The sequence below is a fragment of the Ipomoea triloba genome, chromosome 4 (assembly GCF_003576645.1).
Source record: "Ipomoea triloba cultivar NCNSP0323 chromosome 4, ASM357664v1".
In the NCBI taxonomy this organism is placed as follows: Eukaryota; Viridiplantae; Streptophyta; class Magnoliopsida; order Solanales; family Convolvulaceae; genus Ipomoea; species Ipomoea triloba.
The window spans coordinates 4,647,820-4,659,919 of NC_044919.1; the positions used below are offsets into that span (position 1 = coordinate 4,647,820).

At 35.8% G+C, this 12,100-nt stretch overlaps 1 protein-coding gene across 1 annotated transcript; it reads left to right on the forward strand.

The window, feature by feature from the left end:
- Window positions 1-9,412: 9,412 nt before the first annotated feature.
- On the forward strand, window positions 9,413-11,119 carry LOC116014891 (exocyst complex component EXO70A1-like). The gene has a single exon (XM_031254852.1). It carries the CDS (start codon window positions 9,413-9,415, stop codon window positions 11,117-11,119), a length of 1,707 nt encoding a protein of 568 aa, XP_031110712.1.
- The last annotated feature ends 981 nt before the right edge of the window (window positions 11,120-12,100 follow it).

Genomic DNA, 12,100 nt, shown 5'->3' on the forward strand with positions numbered 1-12,100 from the left:
TTTATACAAAGTGGATTCACTATGCACATGGTGTCTGATATGCAAGTGGAGGGCATATGGGCTGTCACTCCGCAAAATGCGCATCGGTTTGCTCGAAGTGGTTGAGTTGCTCGAGGTGATGAAAACACGGATCCCCTGTTCCCGAAAAGTTGTCGGTCGTCACATCAAGCAACTGTCGCGCTCGTGAGCCTCCAATCCACAAGGTGTGTTGCTTCCGATCATGCGGCCGACGGACCGGGTGACCGTCGACGGACCGGTTGGGTGACCGTTGACGGACAGGTTGGGTGACCGACGGACAGGTGATTTACGGACTGACTAGTACATGTGCATATTTACCCATCACTTACAAATATGTGTATATACATAGGCTTGCATTCGTATGAGAATCATGTTTCCGGTGAGAATCTGCAAACTATTAAGTGCACACAATCTATTATATAAATGTAAACAATAAGACATATTTAAATGAAGATAAAAACACTGAAATAGTTGCATGTACATTTGTGTAGTGTATTTATTCATATATAAGTGAAAAATGAAAGTTAGCATTAGCATTGAAGTTATGGTAGGAATAAATTATTGAAATGGTCGGTCCAATATCTATAATATCATTCCTTTATCAGGTGAAATTGCATGTTTTTGGAGTGTTCAATGGCCTAATTGCACTTTTTATTTTCGTTCAGTGGCCTAATTGCACTTTCAGGTAATGTTTAGTGACTAATTTGAACCTTATTCCTTTTGATAATTTAGAGATGAAAAATAAGCATGATCAACATTCATGGACAAATTCTACAATTACCTTATAACTTAGGGACGAAAAGTGTAATTAAACAATACCAAGCTAGGCCTTGGCTTGGGCTGTTGTTGCCTCTTTGTTTAATTACTCGTCATGTCAGTGTTAGTAAACTTGTTGACTCTTTAATTAATACGTACATTGGTATCAATAAAATCAAACACATAAAATTAAATAGATGGAATAATATAATTGGTTCAATATAATTGAGTAACATTAAATGAAATTACATAAATATAATAAAACAACTACTATGTATACGGTTGACTTTGAAGGGACCCTTCCCCATATAAATTCTACGCGGATTTAAAAAGATCGGACTTTGATATGATATTGTTGAAAAAATTAATTGTGCATACGGCATAATAGTGAATTTGGTTTTTAATTGATCACGAATATAAATTTAATTATACATTTTGATTCTCTCGATAACGCATTCTGTTATTCTCCGTTACATTTTTCTTTAATACTCTATTCATCTTCTCTTTTTTTTTCTTTTTTTTTTTTTGGCGAATTATAAAAGGTCATGATAAAGGACATCGCAACCCTCTGAATCAGCCCTCAAGTCTCAGGGTGTCAACTGGCGATAACCAGCATAACACCTAGGACCTGCAAGGTGGCCTAGCAGGTGTAACCCCTCGGTTTTCACGGCATAGTTAAAATTCGAGAATAGCGATATAATTTTTTTTAAGCTATGACATTTAAGAGAAAACCATTCGGAGCTTGAAATAACTTTTTCTCTTAAGGATTAATTATCGATAAGCTACGAACTACGTATCGGTTACGAACCGAGAAAATTTTAAGGATATAGATTCAGTTCGAATTTTCTAGAATTGGGATTATTAAATATCATGCGATTAAGCCTGAATTTCTAGTTAGTTCAAGAAAAATTTCAAATGGACTGTAAGGGATAAATTGTTACGGACTCTGTACCTAAATTTAGCGGGATACCGAAAAATTCCCAAAATTGGTGATTTGCGACGGGAATATTTTTACGATAATTTTGGTATTAGAATTTTCCCAAATTAAGTTATAATCCTCCGAACATTCATCTGGATTAAGCATAAACTGACCAATTAGATTTGATATCTTCATAAGGGATCCATGGGGTGATGACATGTGGCAAATCCAATCCTAGACTAAGATTTGGCCATTTAATGTAACATTAATGAGGTATGGAGGCTTTGTACTTGATTGCTTGGTCTTCAATAACAATATCAAACAAGATCATCTCATCTCTCTCCTACTCTCCATTTCATTGTGATCCAAGAACACTTAGGCATTTCTTCAACTCCAAGAGCTCTACTATAGGTAAGAACTTCGGTTTTGTTCGGTTCGATTCCTTCTAAGACTTAAGCTTTAACTTAAGTGTTAATATAAGTGCATGAAAAATATTGTTATTATGGTGATGTTTTAGGGACTTTGGATTCAAGGAAAGATCTAACGCTTCTACGGTTTTAGAAATCTTCTATTGAGGTAAGGAATCCCTTAAGTTAGCTCAATCACTTGAATATAAACAATTGCTAGGAAATTATACGGTTAGGAATTTTTACGTGATGATTTTGTGCTATGTTATAGATCTAAAAGTTGGCTCAAAATCTCTACCTTGATTTTTTTGGTAAATTTACTAGGCATGTCCATAGCTAATTTATACACGTATATGTTGTATTTATGCCCATATAGGCTTATATTTGTGAAAATAGTGAAAAGAAATAAGGATAGTCTCGGGCAGTAACTTCCGAGATTTATTGGGAAAAATTGGTAAGGCATTTTGACTCCAAATTTTGTAGACATGTAGATCAACACGTTTAGAACCTACATATAAAATTTCATAATGATCGGAGTAGTATAAGTATGGTTTTCGCANATGGAATTTTCTGTGATAATTCGTGAACCTTGATGACCAAAACTGTTTATGAACATCAAGTACTATGAGTTAGGGTCCTACCATAAAAATTTCAAGTGAAAAAGAGTTCGGGAACTATTTTTACCGGCTCAATCTTTCGGACTGCGCCAAGCTGAAATTTTCTGAAAAGGATGGTTAGAAACAATTTTGACAAATATTATTTTTGTGCATTATATTAACATGGAAAATAATTATGTTTTGAACATTATTATGACTCTATACTTGATTTTCTGTGACGTGATTAATACTAACCTAAGCATGCGGGTTGGGAAAATATATCTGAGTGAGTTATTGGTGATGGAGTCGTGTGATGAATTAAAGGTGGATGTGTTTTGTACCCCACCGTGAGTTAAACGTGGATGTGTTTCGTACCCCACGTGAGAGTTGGAAAGGTGGATGTGTTGTGTACCCCACCGAGATCTAATAGTGGATGTGTTTCGTACCCCACTCGTGAATTAAAGGTGGATGGGTTTCGTACCCCACCGTGAGTTAAACGTGGATGTGGTTCGTACCCCACGTGAGAGTTGGAAAGGTGGATGTGTTGTGTACCCCGCCGAGATCTAATAGTGGATGTGTTTCGTACCCCACTCGTGAATTAAAGGTGGATGGGTTTCGTACCCCACCGTGAGTTAAACGTGGATGTGGTTCGTACCCCACGTGAGAGTTGGAAAGGTGGATGTGTTGTGTACCCCGCCGAGATCTAATAGTGGATGTGTTTCGTACCCCACTCGTGAATTAAAGGTGGATGGGTTTCGTACCCCACCGTGAGTTAAACGTGGATGTGGTTCGTACCCCACGTGAGAGTTGGAAAGGTGGATGTGTTGTGTACCCCGCCGAGATCTAATAGTGGATGTGTTTCGTACCCCACTCGTGAATTAAAGGTGGATGGGTTTCGTACCCCACCGTGAGTTAAACGTGGATGTGGTTCGTACCCCACGTGAGAGTTGGAAAGGTGGATGTGTTGTGTACCCCGCCGAGATCTAATAGTGGATGTGTTTCGTACCCCACTTATGAGTAAGGCGAGAATTGTGTACCATGGGTGATGTGTGAGAGCTAACCATCGGGTGAATTAATGACTGAGTTATTTGCTCGATTTACTGAAATGAAGTGAAATTACTTGTTGTTAAAAATGTTTGCAGGTTGATTGCGATTGTTGGGTAATGTTATCTTACCTTGTTCTTGTTGAATAATTATTTTGAAAACCTTTGTTTATTTTCGAGTGATAATGGATATCCTTACTTAGCCGTCGCGCTAACTACACTTCATTGTGTACTTTATTAGATGCAGTCTAGCGTGGGCCTCTGTGGCCCGATGAGCTCTGAATAGGATGGAAGTCGAGGTGGAAGATTACTCTATCCTAGAATAGACACCCTGAGGAATTATTTCCATATGTACATATCTGGAGATTGATATGGTTATTTGAGGTTGTAAGTTTAGCCTTAGCGTTTGGGTATAGGAAAGATACCTAAGCGTGGCGGTAACACCCAGTTTTCTGCTGGTTAGACGCTTCCGCAATGTATTATATTTTAAGGATTTTGTAATAAATCCAAGATGTGAAAATTGGGGTGTTACAGCAGGTCAGGATGGAGGTCACATGTGACCTTCATTGTGGCAAGCTAGTCCACTTTGCGGATGATTAGGCGTCATGTTGGTGGTCACCACGTGACCATCAGTGTAACACCTGAATGTCTTGATCATCCAAGAGCTGGTCAGGATGTCACGATGGAGTTCACACCGTGAACTCCATCATTACACCCTCCCAGAAGTACTTTTGGACGTCGTTTATGCTCCGTGTCTTGCTCTCGAGTCTCTGTTTTGCCGTTTTTTACCTTAAACTCTCTCAAAAGTATCATCTTTTCCAACTCATGCATCTTGGTCCAATCTTTTCTCCCTACGACAAAAAACAGCACAAAATAAACCTTGTACCACCACACTCACCCACATTCAAGCAAAATTGACACAAAATGAAACACAATTATGCGCCATTACATGGCTTATCACTAGAAAATTGGAGAATTAGATAATAGAAACCATAAAACATGTTTATTAGCATAGTTTTCTATTTTGAAAACTAGAAATAAATTTTCTAAAAAAACTTTTAAAAACTGTTTTTTAAATGGAAAACATAATCATCTATAATCTATTTGGTTATATATCACTATAACCACATTCTCACAATTATTTACTTACAAAAAACTTACTATGAGCAAAAACAAAAACAAAAAAAACAAAAAAAAAAACAAAAAAAAAACAAAAAAAAAAAACTACTATGAGTCTATGATTAAATTAATTATCATCTTATTTTATTTATCACCATCTTCTTTCTTTTCTACTCATTATTTATATAAAGTTAACTTATTTGCTTACGCTTGTTAGACATTGCTCACATTATCACAATTAAAACTTGAACTATACACCAAGTTTTAGATTTTGATTGAACTCAATAGATTATTGGTTCAGATATTTTTAGTTATATTATATCGTAATACAAGTTTGGCTCAAATACTGGATATTGAAATTTCACATATATTAGACTTCAAAGGAAAATGAATATATCTAAAATAATAGCTCAAAATTATTAATATTAATATTATCTAAATTAAATTTTAGTTGAAACTTAATAAANACCGAGATCTAATAGTGGATGTGTTTCGTACCCCACTTATGAGTAAGGCGAGAATTGTGTACCATGGGTGATGTGTGAGAGCTAACCATCGGGTGAATTAATGACTGAGTTATTTGCTCGATTTACTGAAATGAAGTGAAATTACTTGTTGTTAAAAATGTTTGCAGGTTGATTGCGATTGTTGGGTAATGTTATCTTACCTTGTTCTTGTTGAATAATTATTTTGAAAACCTTTGTTTATTTTCGAGTGATAATGGATATCCTTACTTAGCCGTCGCGCTAACTACACTTCATTGTGTACTTTATTAGATGCAGTCTAGCGTGGGCCTCTGTGGCCCGATGAGCTCTGAATAGGATGGAAGTCGAGGTGGAAGATTACTCTATCCTAGAATAGACACCCTGAGGAATTATTTCCATATGTACATATCTGGAGATTGATATGGTTATTTGAGGTTGTAAGTTTAGCCTTAGCGTTTGGGTATAGGAAAGATACCTAAGCGTGGCGGTAACACCCAGTTTTCTGCTGGTTAGACGCTTCCGCAATGTATTATATTTTAAGGATTTTGTAATAAATCCAAGATGTGAAAATTGGGGTGTTACAGCAGGTCAGGATGGAGGTCACATGTGACCTTCATTGTGGCAAGCTAGTCCACTTTGCGGATGATTAGGCGTCATGTTGGTGGTCACCACGTGACCATCAGTGTAACACCTGAATGTCTTGATCATCCAAGAGCTGGTCAGGATGTCACGATGGAGTTCACACCGTGAACTCCATCATTACACCCTCCCAGAAGTACTTTTGGACGTCGTTTATGCTCCGTGTCTTGCTCTCGAGTCTCTGTTTTGCCGTTTTTTACCTTAAACTCTCTCAAAAGTATCATCTTTTCCAACTCATGCATCTTGGTCCAATCTTTTCTCCCTACGACAAAAAACAGCACAAAATAAACCTTGTACCACCACACTCACCCACATTCAAGCAAAATTGACACAAAATGAAACACAATTATGCGCCATTACATGGCTTATCACTAGAAAATTGGAGAATTAGATAATAGAAACCATAAAACATGTTTATTAGCATAGTTTTCTATTTTGAAAACTAGAAATAAATTTTCTAAAAAAACTTTTAAAAACTGTTTTTTAAATGGAAAACATAATCATCTATAATCTATTTGGTTATATATCACTATAACCACATTCTCACAATTATTTACTTACAAAAAACTTACTATGAGCAAAAACAAAAACAAAAAAAACAAAAAAAAAAACAAAAAAAAAACAAAAAAAAAAAACTACTATGAGTCTATGATTAAATTAATTATCATCTTATTTTATTTATCACCATCTTCTTTCTTTTCTACTCATTATTTATATAAAGTTAACTTATTTGCTTACGCTTGTTAGACATTGCTCACATTATCACAATTAAAACTTGAACTATACACCAAGTTTTAGATTTTGATTGAACTCAATAGATTATTGGTTCAGATATTTTTAGTTATATTATATCGTAATACAAGTTTGGCTCAAATACTGGATATTGAAATTTCACATATATTAGACTTCAAAGGAAAATGAATATATCTAAAATAATAGCTCAAAATTATTAATATTAATATTATCTAAATTAAATTTTAGTTGAAACTTAATAAAAATTTGGTTCAGATATATTATATTTTTAGTTATGTTATATACAGATATAAATTTAGTTTGGATATCAAATGTAAAAATCTTACATATATTAGACTTAAAAATAAAAAATTATATTTATCAAAAAAATTATATTTATTCCATTTAAATCGAATATATCCAAAAATATTTTAAATATAAGATTTAAAAATTACTTAAAATTAAAATTTTGTTAATTTTATAATATTAATCTAAAAAAATAAATTTGAAAAAATGAGTGTTAATAAATTGCGTTGAAATGGTCGTTGGTGCTGGAATATGTCGCCGGAAATTTTAAAAATGGGTTAATAGCTCTTTTTCCGGTTTCAGTGGCTCAATTGCTTTATTTTTCTGGGTTCGATGGCTTATTTGGGAGTTATTCGAGTTCTATAGCCTTATTACTTGTTCCCAAATAGTACGATGGCTTATTTGTAGTTTATCCCTTTATTTTAATTGAATGTTCACGCAATGTAAATATGATATTGCTTGGATTCTTAAAAGTTTATTGTCCTAGCTTAGTGTCTAGTAGTAACATAATTATACCAAGTATTTGTTATAACCCTCAGTGAACTTATATTTCAACCCGTATTTCAATACCACTATATTTTTTTGGAAAAAGTGTCAAATAGACCACTGAACTTATCGTTTTTGTGCAATTGGGTCATTGAACTTAAAAAAGTGTGCAATTCAACCATCAAACAAGAAAAATTTGTGCAATTGGACCATTTTTACAAATTTTTTTAATTCAATTTGAGTTAAAAACATTTCAATATTGACTCCCAACTAGTATGATAGAAGAAAATGCCACTCTTAATGGGCTAATTGCACAAATTTTGCTTGTTTGATGGTTGAATTGCACACTTTTTAAGTTCAATGGGCCAATTGTACAAAAGCGATAAGTTCAATGGCTTATTTGACATTCTTTCCTTTTTTTTTTTATAGCATATCAAGATGCCCTTATAATCTCATCATTGACTCATGTCTAAGGTCTTCTACGTTAATTGTTTTTGTGAAGTTTTTGGAATAGTAAAAACTAAAGGGTGAGTTTTTAACAAATGTGAGGGGTGAATTTTTGGAGAATTTTTTTTCCTGTAATTTTGGATTTTTGCCTGGGGAGAGTTTGCGCCCGGATCCATTGTTTTATTCTTTTTATTTCAATTTTTTATTTTTTTTCTTTTCTTTTTTCCTCCACTCTCATTTTTTCTTTCTTAATTATACGACTTATACCTTCAAAATCTCCTCAAAAACCTCACACTATAGAGAATGGCCTAAAAGTGCATAACATGAAAGATGGACGACCCACTAAACTTCACACATATTAAACTTTGTAATTTGAAATTTAACGAAAGAATAATATTATATTTACTTTATTTTTCACTTTGCGTTAATTAATATGCTTTGATTTAAAAGGGAAAAGTACTTTCTTTTCTTCTTCAATAAAATCAGAAGGTGATAATTTTGCACTTTTAAAACGCATTTAACAAAGCAAATGGATTCAAAACTTCTATATCAAGAATCTTGACCGGTCAAAAATTGTGTGCCTATGTATCTTTATTTTATGTTACCTCACTTACTTTTTAACCTTCAAGCATTCATAAGTCATGTGGGAAAATTTAAGAAGTAGCTATGGACAGATACTACAATGTAGCAAAGTCAGTAGAACTAAAAAAAAAAAAAATCATGTGGGAAACAGAAAAAAACAGTAAAACATATATAATCCAAATCCAACTGGATAATCAATAACACAGTCCAGCATGTCACATTCGCATTAATTAACTAATAACTACTATAAGCTGTGGATAATCCATAACACAGTCCAACATGTCACATCCGCATTTACTACTATATGGTATATGCTGTTGTGTAATTGTGTTAGCCACACCAACTAGCAATTCCAGAAGAAGTAGAGGAAAATTCAGACTTGGCTTTCTGCAGTTTCTTTGAAATCACAATCACAACGCTATTGGGCTATTGGCTAACATTCCACACGGTATTCTAGCTACATAAAGAAAATTGATACCCAGTAACTTTTTATTGTCTACCTACATTATCCTTACCTCTCTGAGTTAATTCAAAACTTTACATATTAACTTTGTAATGTTATAACAGCTCGCTTACTAACTTTTCCATTCAATTGTACGGCTGGCCCAAAATTATAACTTACTATTTTTTATAAAATAATTTTTTTTTTAGAAAAAGAGAGTAAAAAGTATAAGGTTACCGCACTCCATGAAAAATCAAGCACCCATGTGGGGCCATCACTTTGGTGGGTATTTCCTAACCATTTCTCTTGAGGTGATTACCTCTAATTTCTGTATCAAATGATCCCAAATGTCTTCAAGCTAACAAAGAAAACAAAAAGAGAAGTTCCCTAATCCCCATTGCCCATTTGCTCAAGAATCATTTCCATATATACACCATGGATTTGCCGGAGAGCTTTGATACAGCCCTCTCAAAAGCAGTAAAAGTAGTATTGCAGTATGATTCAGCAGATGCAGGAGGAGGAAGAAAATGGTTGACCATTGAGGGTGATCATTGTGACATGGATGAATACTTGCAGGCTATTGATGAAATAGTTAAATCCATAGAATCAGCCCAGATCTCACCAGAAGATAGGACCAAACTGGAGAGCACAGTTCATATTGCCAAGAACCAGTTGAAGAACCAGTTTCAAACCATATTAAACAGCAGTTGTTTAACTACTTATACAGAAATTTCTCCTGCTTATTCAAGCTCCTTCAGCACTGGAGGCTACTCCTTTGCAGGATCTATAGTGGGGTGTGTCCATGATCTCAGGTCGATTGCAGAGAGGATGAGCCTCATGGGATATCCCCATGACTGCAAATCCCTCTACAGAACTGCCCGAAAATCCCACCTCGATGCCAATTTCAGACGAATTGGCATCGAGAAACTAAGCATATCTGACATTCGGAGGATGCAATGGGAAGAGCTCGAAGAGAAGATTGGACAGTGGATTCGAGCAGCTCAATTCTGCATAGAGAATCTATTCTGCAGAGAAAAGATAATGTGCCAAGAAGTATTCGAAGACCTGCAAACCGTCAAGGACGATGCATTTTTCATGGAAATTGTGAAAGATCATGTCACTATGTTCTTCGCCTTCGCACAGGCAGTCAGCTCAATCCGCCCTTCTGCAGAACGGTTGTTCAAGATCCTCGACTTGCACGAGAGATTGTCGTCTCTCCTGCCCGACATCGAGTACATATTCAGTGCAAAATCATCAGAGTGGGTTCAAATTCAAGCCAAAACAACAGTTTCCCAGCTTGGCCAGGCTGCCAGGGACATCCTGCACAATTTTGAGCATTCTGTTCTGGCACACTCATGGTCTGTCACAGGAGTGGAAGATGGAGTTCATCCCTTAACTACATACGTGATGGAATACTTAACCAAAATGATATATGGATATGGCCAACCTCTGACAACCTTAATAACATCAAAACCCGAGATAATGATCGAACGGATGGGGGACACTGTTCTCAACAGAAGATTCATTGACAGGGAGAATCAGTCGCCACTAGCCTCACACCTGGTTTGGATAATTACCAGTCTACACTGCAACCTGAAGATCAAATCCAAACAGCACAAAGATTATGGGTATGAGCATTTGTTCTTGATGAACAACGTTAGATACATTGTGTTACAAGTACAAGAATGTGCGCTAATGAAAGATTCGATAGGGGAAGAGTATGTGCATGATTTGGAAGAAAACATCAGAATTGCCAGAGAATCGTACATGCTTAGCACCTGGAACAAGATGCAGCAAGATTTGTCTAATGGGATGTTGATTAAGAAAATGGGGTTTGGTCTCAAATTCATCAGATTTTGTGCTGGTGGGCAATGTTCGAGTAGAAAACACATTCTTAAAGACATCAATTCTACGTTTGAGGAAATTCATAGGACTCAATCCAGATGGTTGGTCCCAGATTTGCAGCTTCGACAAGAGCTGCATCAGTGTATACTGAATGGATTGGTTCCACTTTACAATTCATTTGTGAAGCAATTGTCTGAAAAGGGGAAGACATTATCAATCAAGTACTCGGTTGATGATCTGCAGATGGCAATCTCACAAATGTTTGAGGGCCGCCCTGCTAAACTACAAACTATTTGATACTTGTTCCGTTTGACTTTTAGAATTTTTTGTTTTTTTAAATGTCTAGAGAAATCGCAGCCACCACTCAATAGTGTCATAGGGTGTACGGAATAAAACTTGTGACCTTAGCTGACAGTCTATTGCTGATCGGTTCAAACTTAGAAGGTTGGTTGCTTCCATTAGGAGTGAAATTCAGAACCTTGTGATTAGCTTACCAATTTGGCTGAATTGGCCCTAGTTTCACTTAGAATTGTAATGTAATAAGTCTAAATAGAATTTTGATGAATCAATTGTTAGCTTGATATTGTGACCAACTCTGAGTGTTAATACATAATTTAGCATGTACAATATTTGAGTATGACTTACACGTGTAAAATTGTATGATACAGTTATTGTGATATGATTTATTCGACTCTAAATGAAATATAATACTCTCGGAGTGATGTTGGATCGAAATTCGATTAGATTAGTGTCATTCTATGTATGAGAATACTAGTATTTAAAAAAATAGAGTTATTAAGCATTGTTCTATGGAAGCTTAAGCACCCCAAATAGAAATCCTTCCTTTGGAGGGCCCTATCAGCTATTCTTCCCACAACTTCCAACCTAGTTAAGAAGAGAGTAGAAATCTCCAATTTGTGTCCCAGCTTGCGGGGTTTTTATTGAAGATATCATGCACATTTTATGCAACTGTTCATATGCTAGGCGTGTCTGGTGCTGCTCCAATCTTCCCATCCCTCCCTTTGATGGCCTTGATTTCATGCAGTGGACAAAGGGGTGGGTGGAATGTACAGCAGCAGGTTCACATGACAATAAGGAGAAGATATGTGCCATGCTTCATGAGATTTGGCTGGCACGCAACCAAGCAGTATGGGAGAGTTCTCTGCCAACTCCAGCTGTCCTATGCAAACGCTTACGGAGATTTGTCTTTTGAGGCGGCAGCTAACGGCCCTCTTGTTTGCCCGCACGATCCTATGCTAGCTGAGGCCATGGCGTATG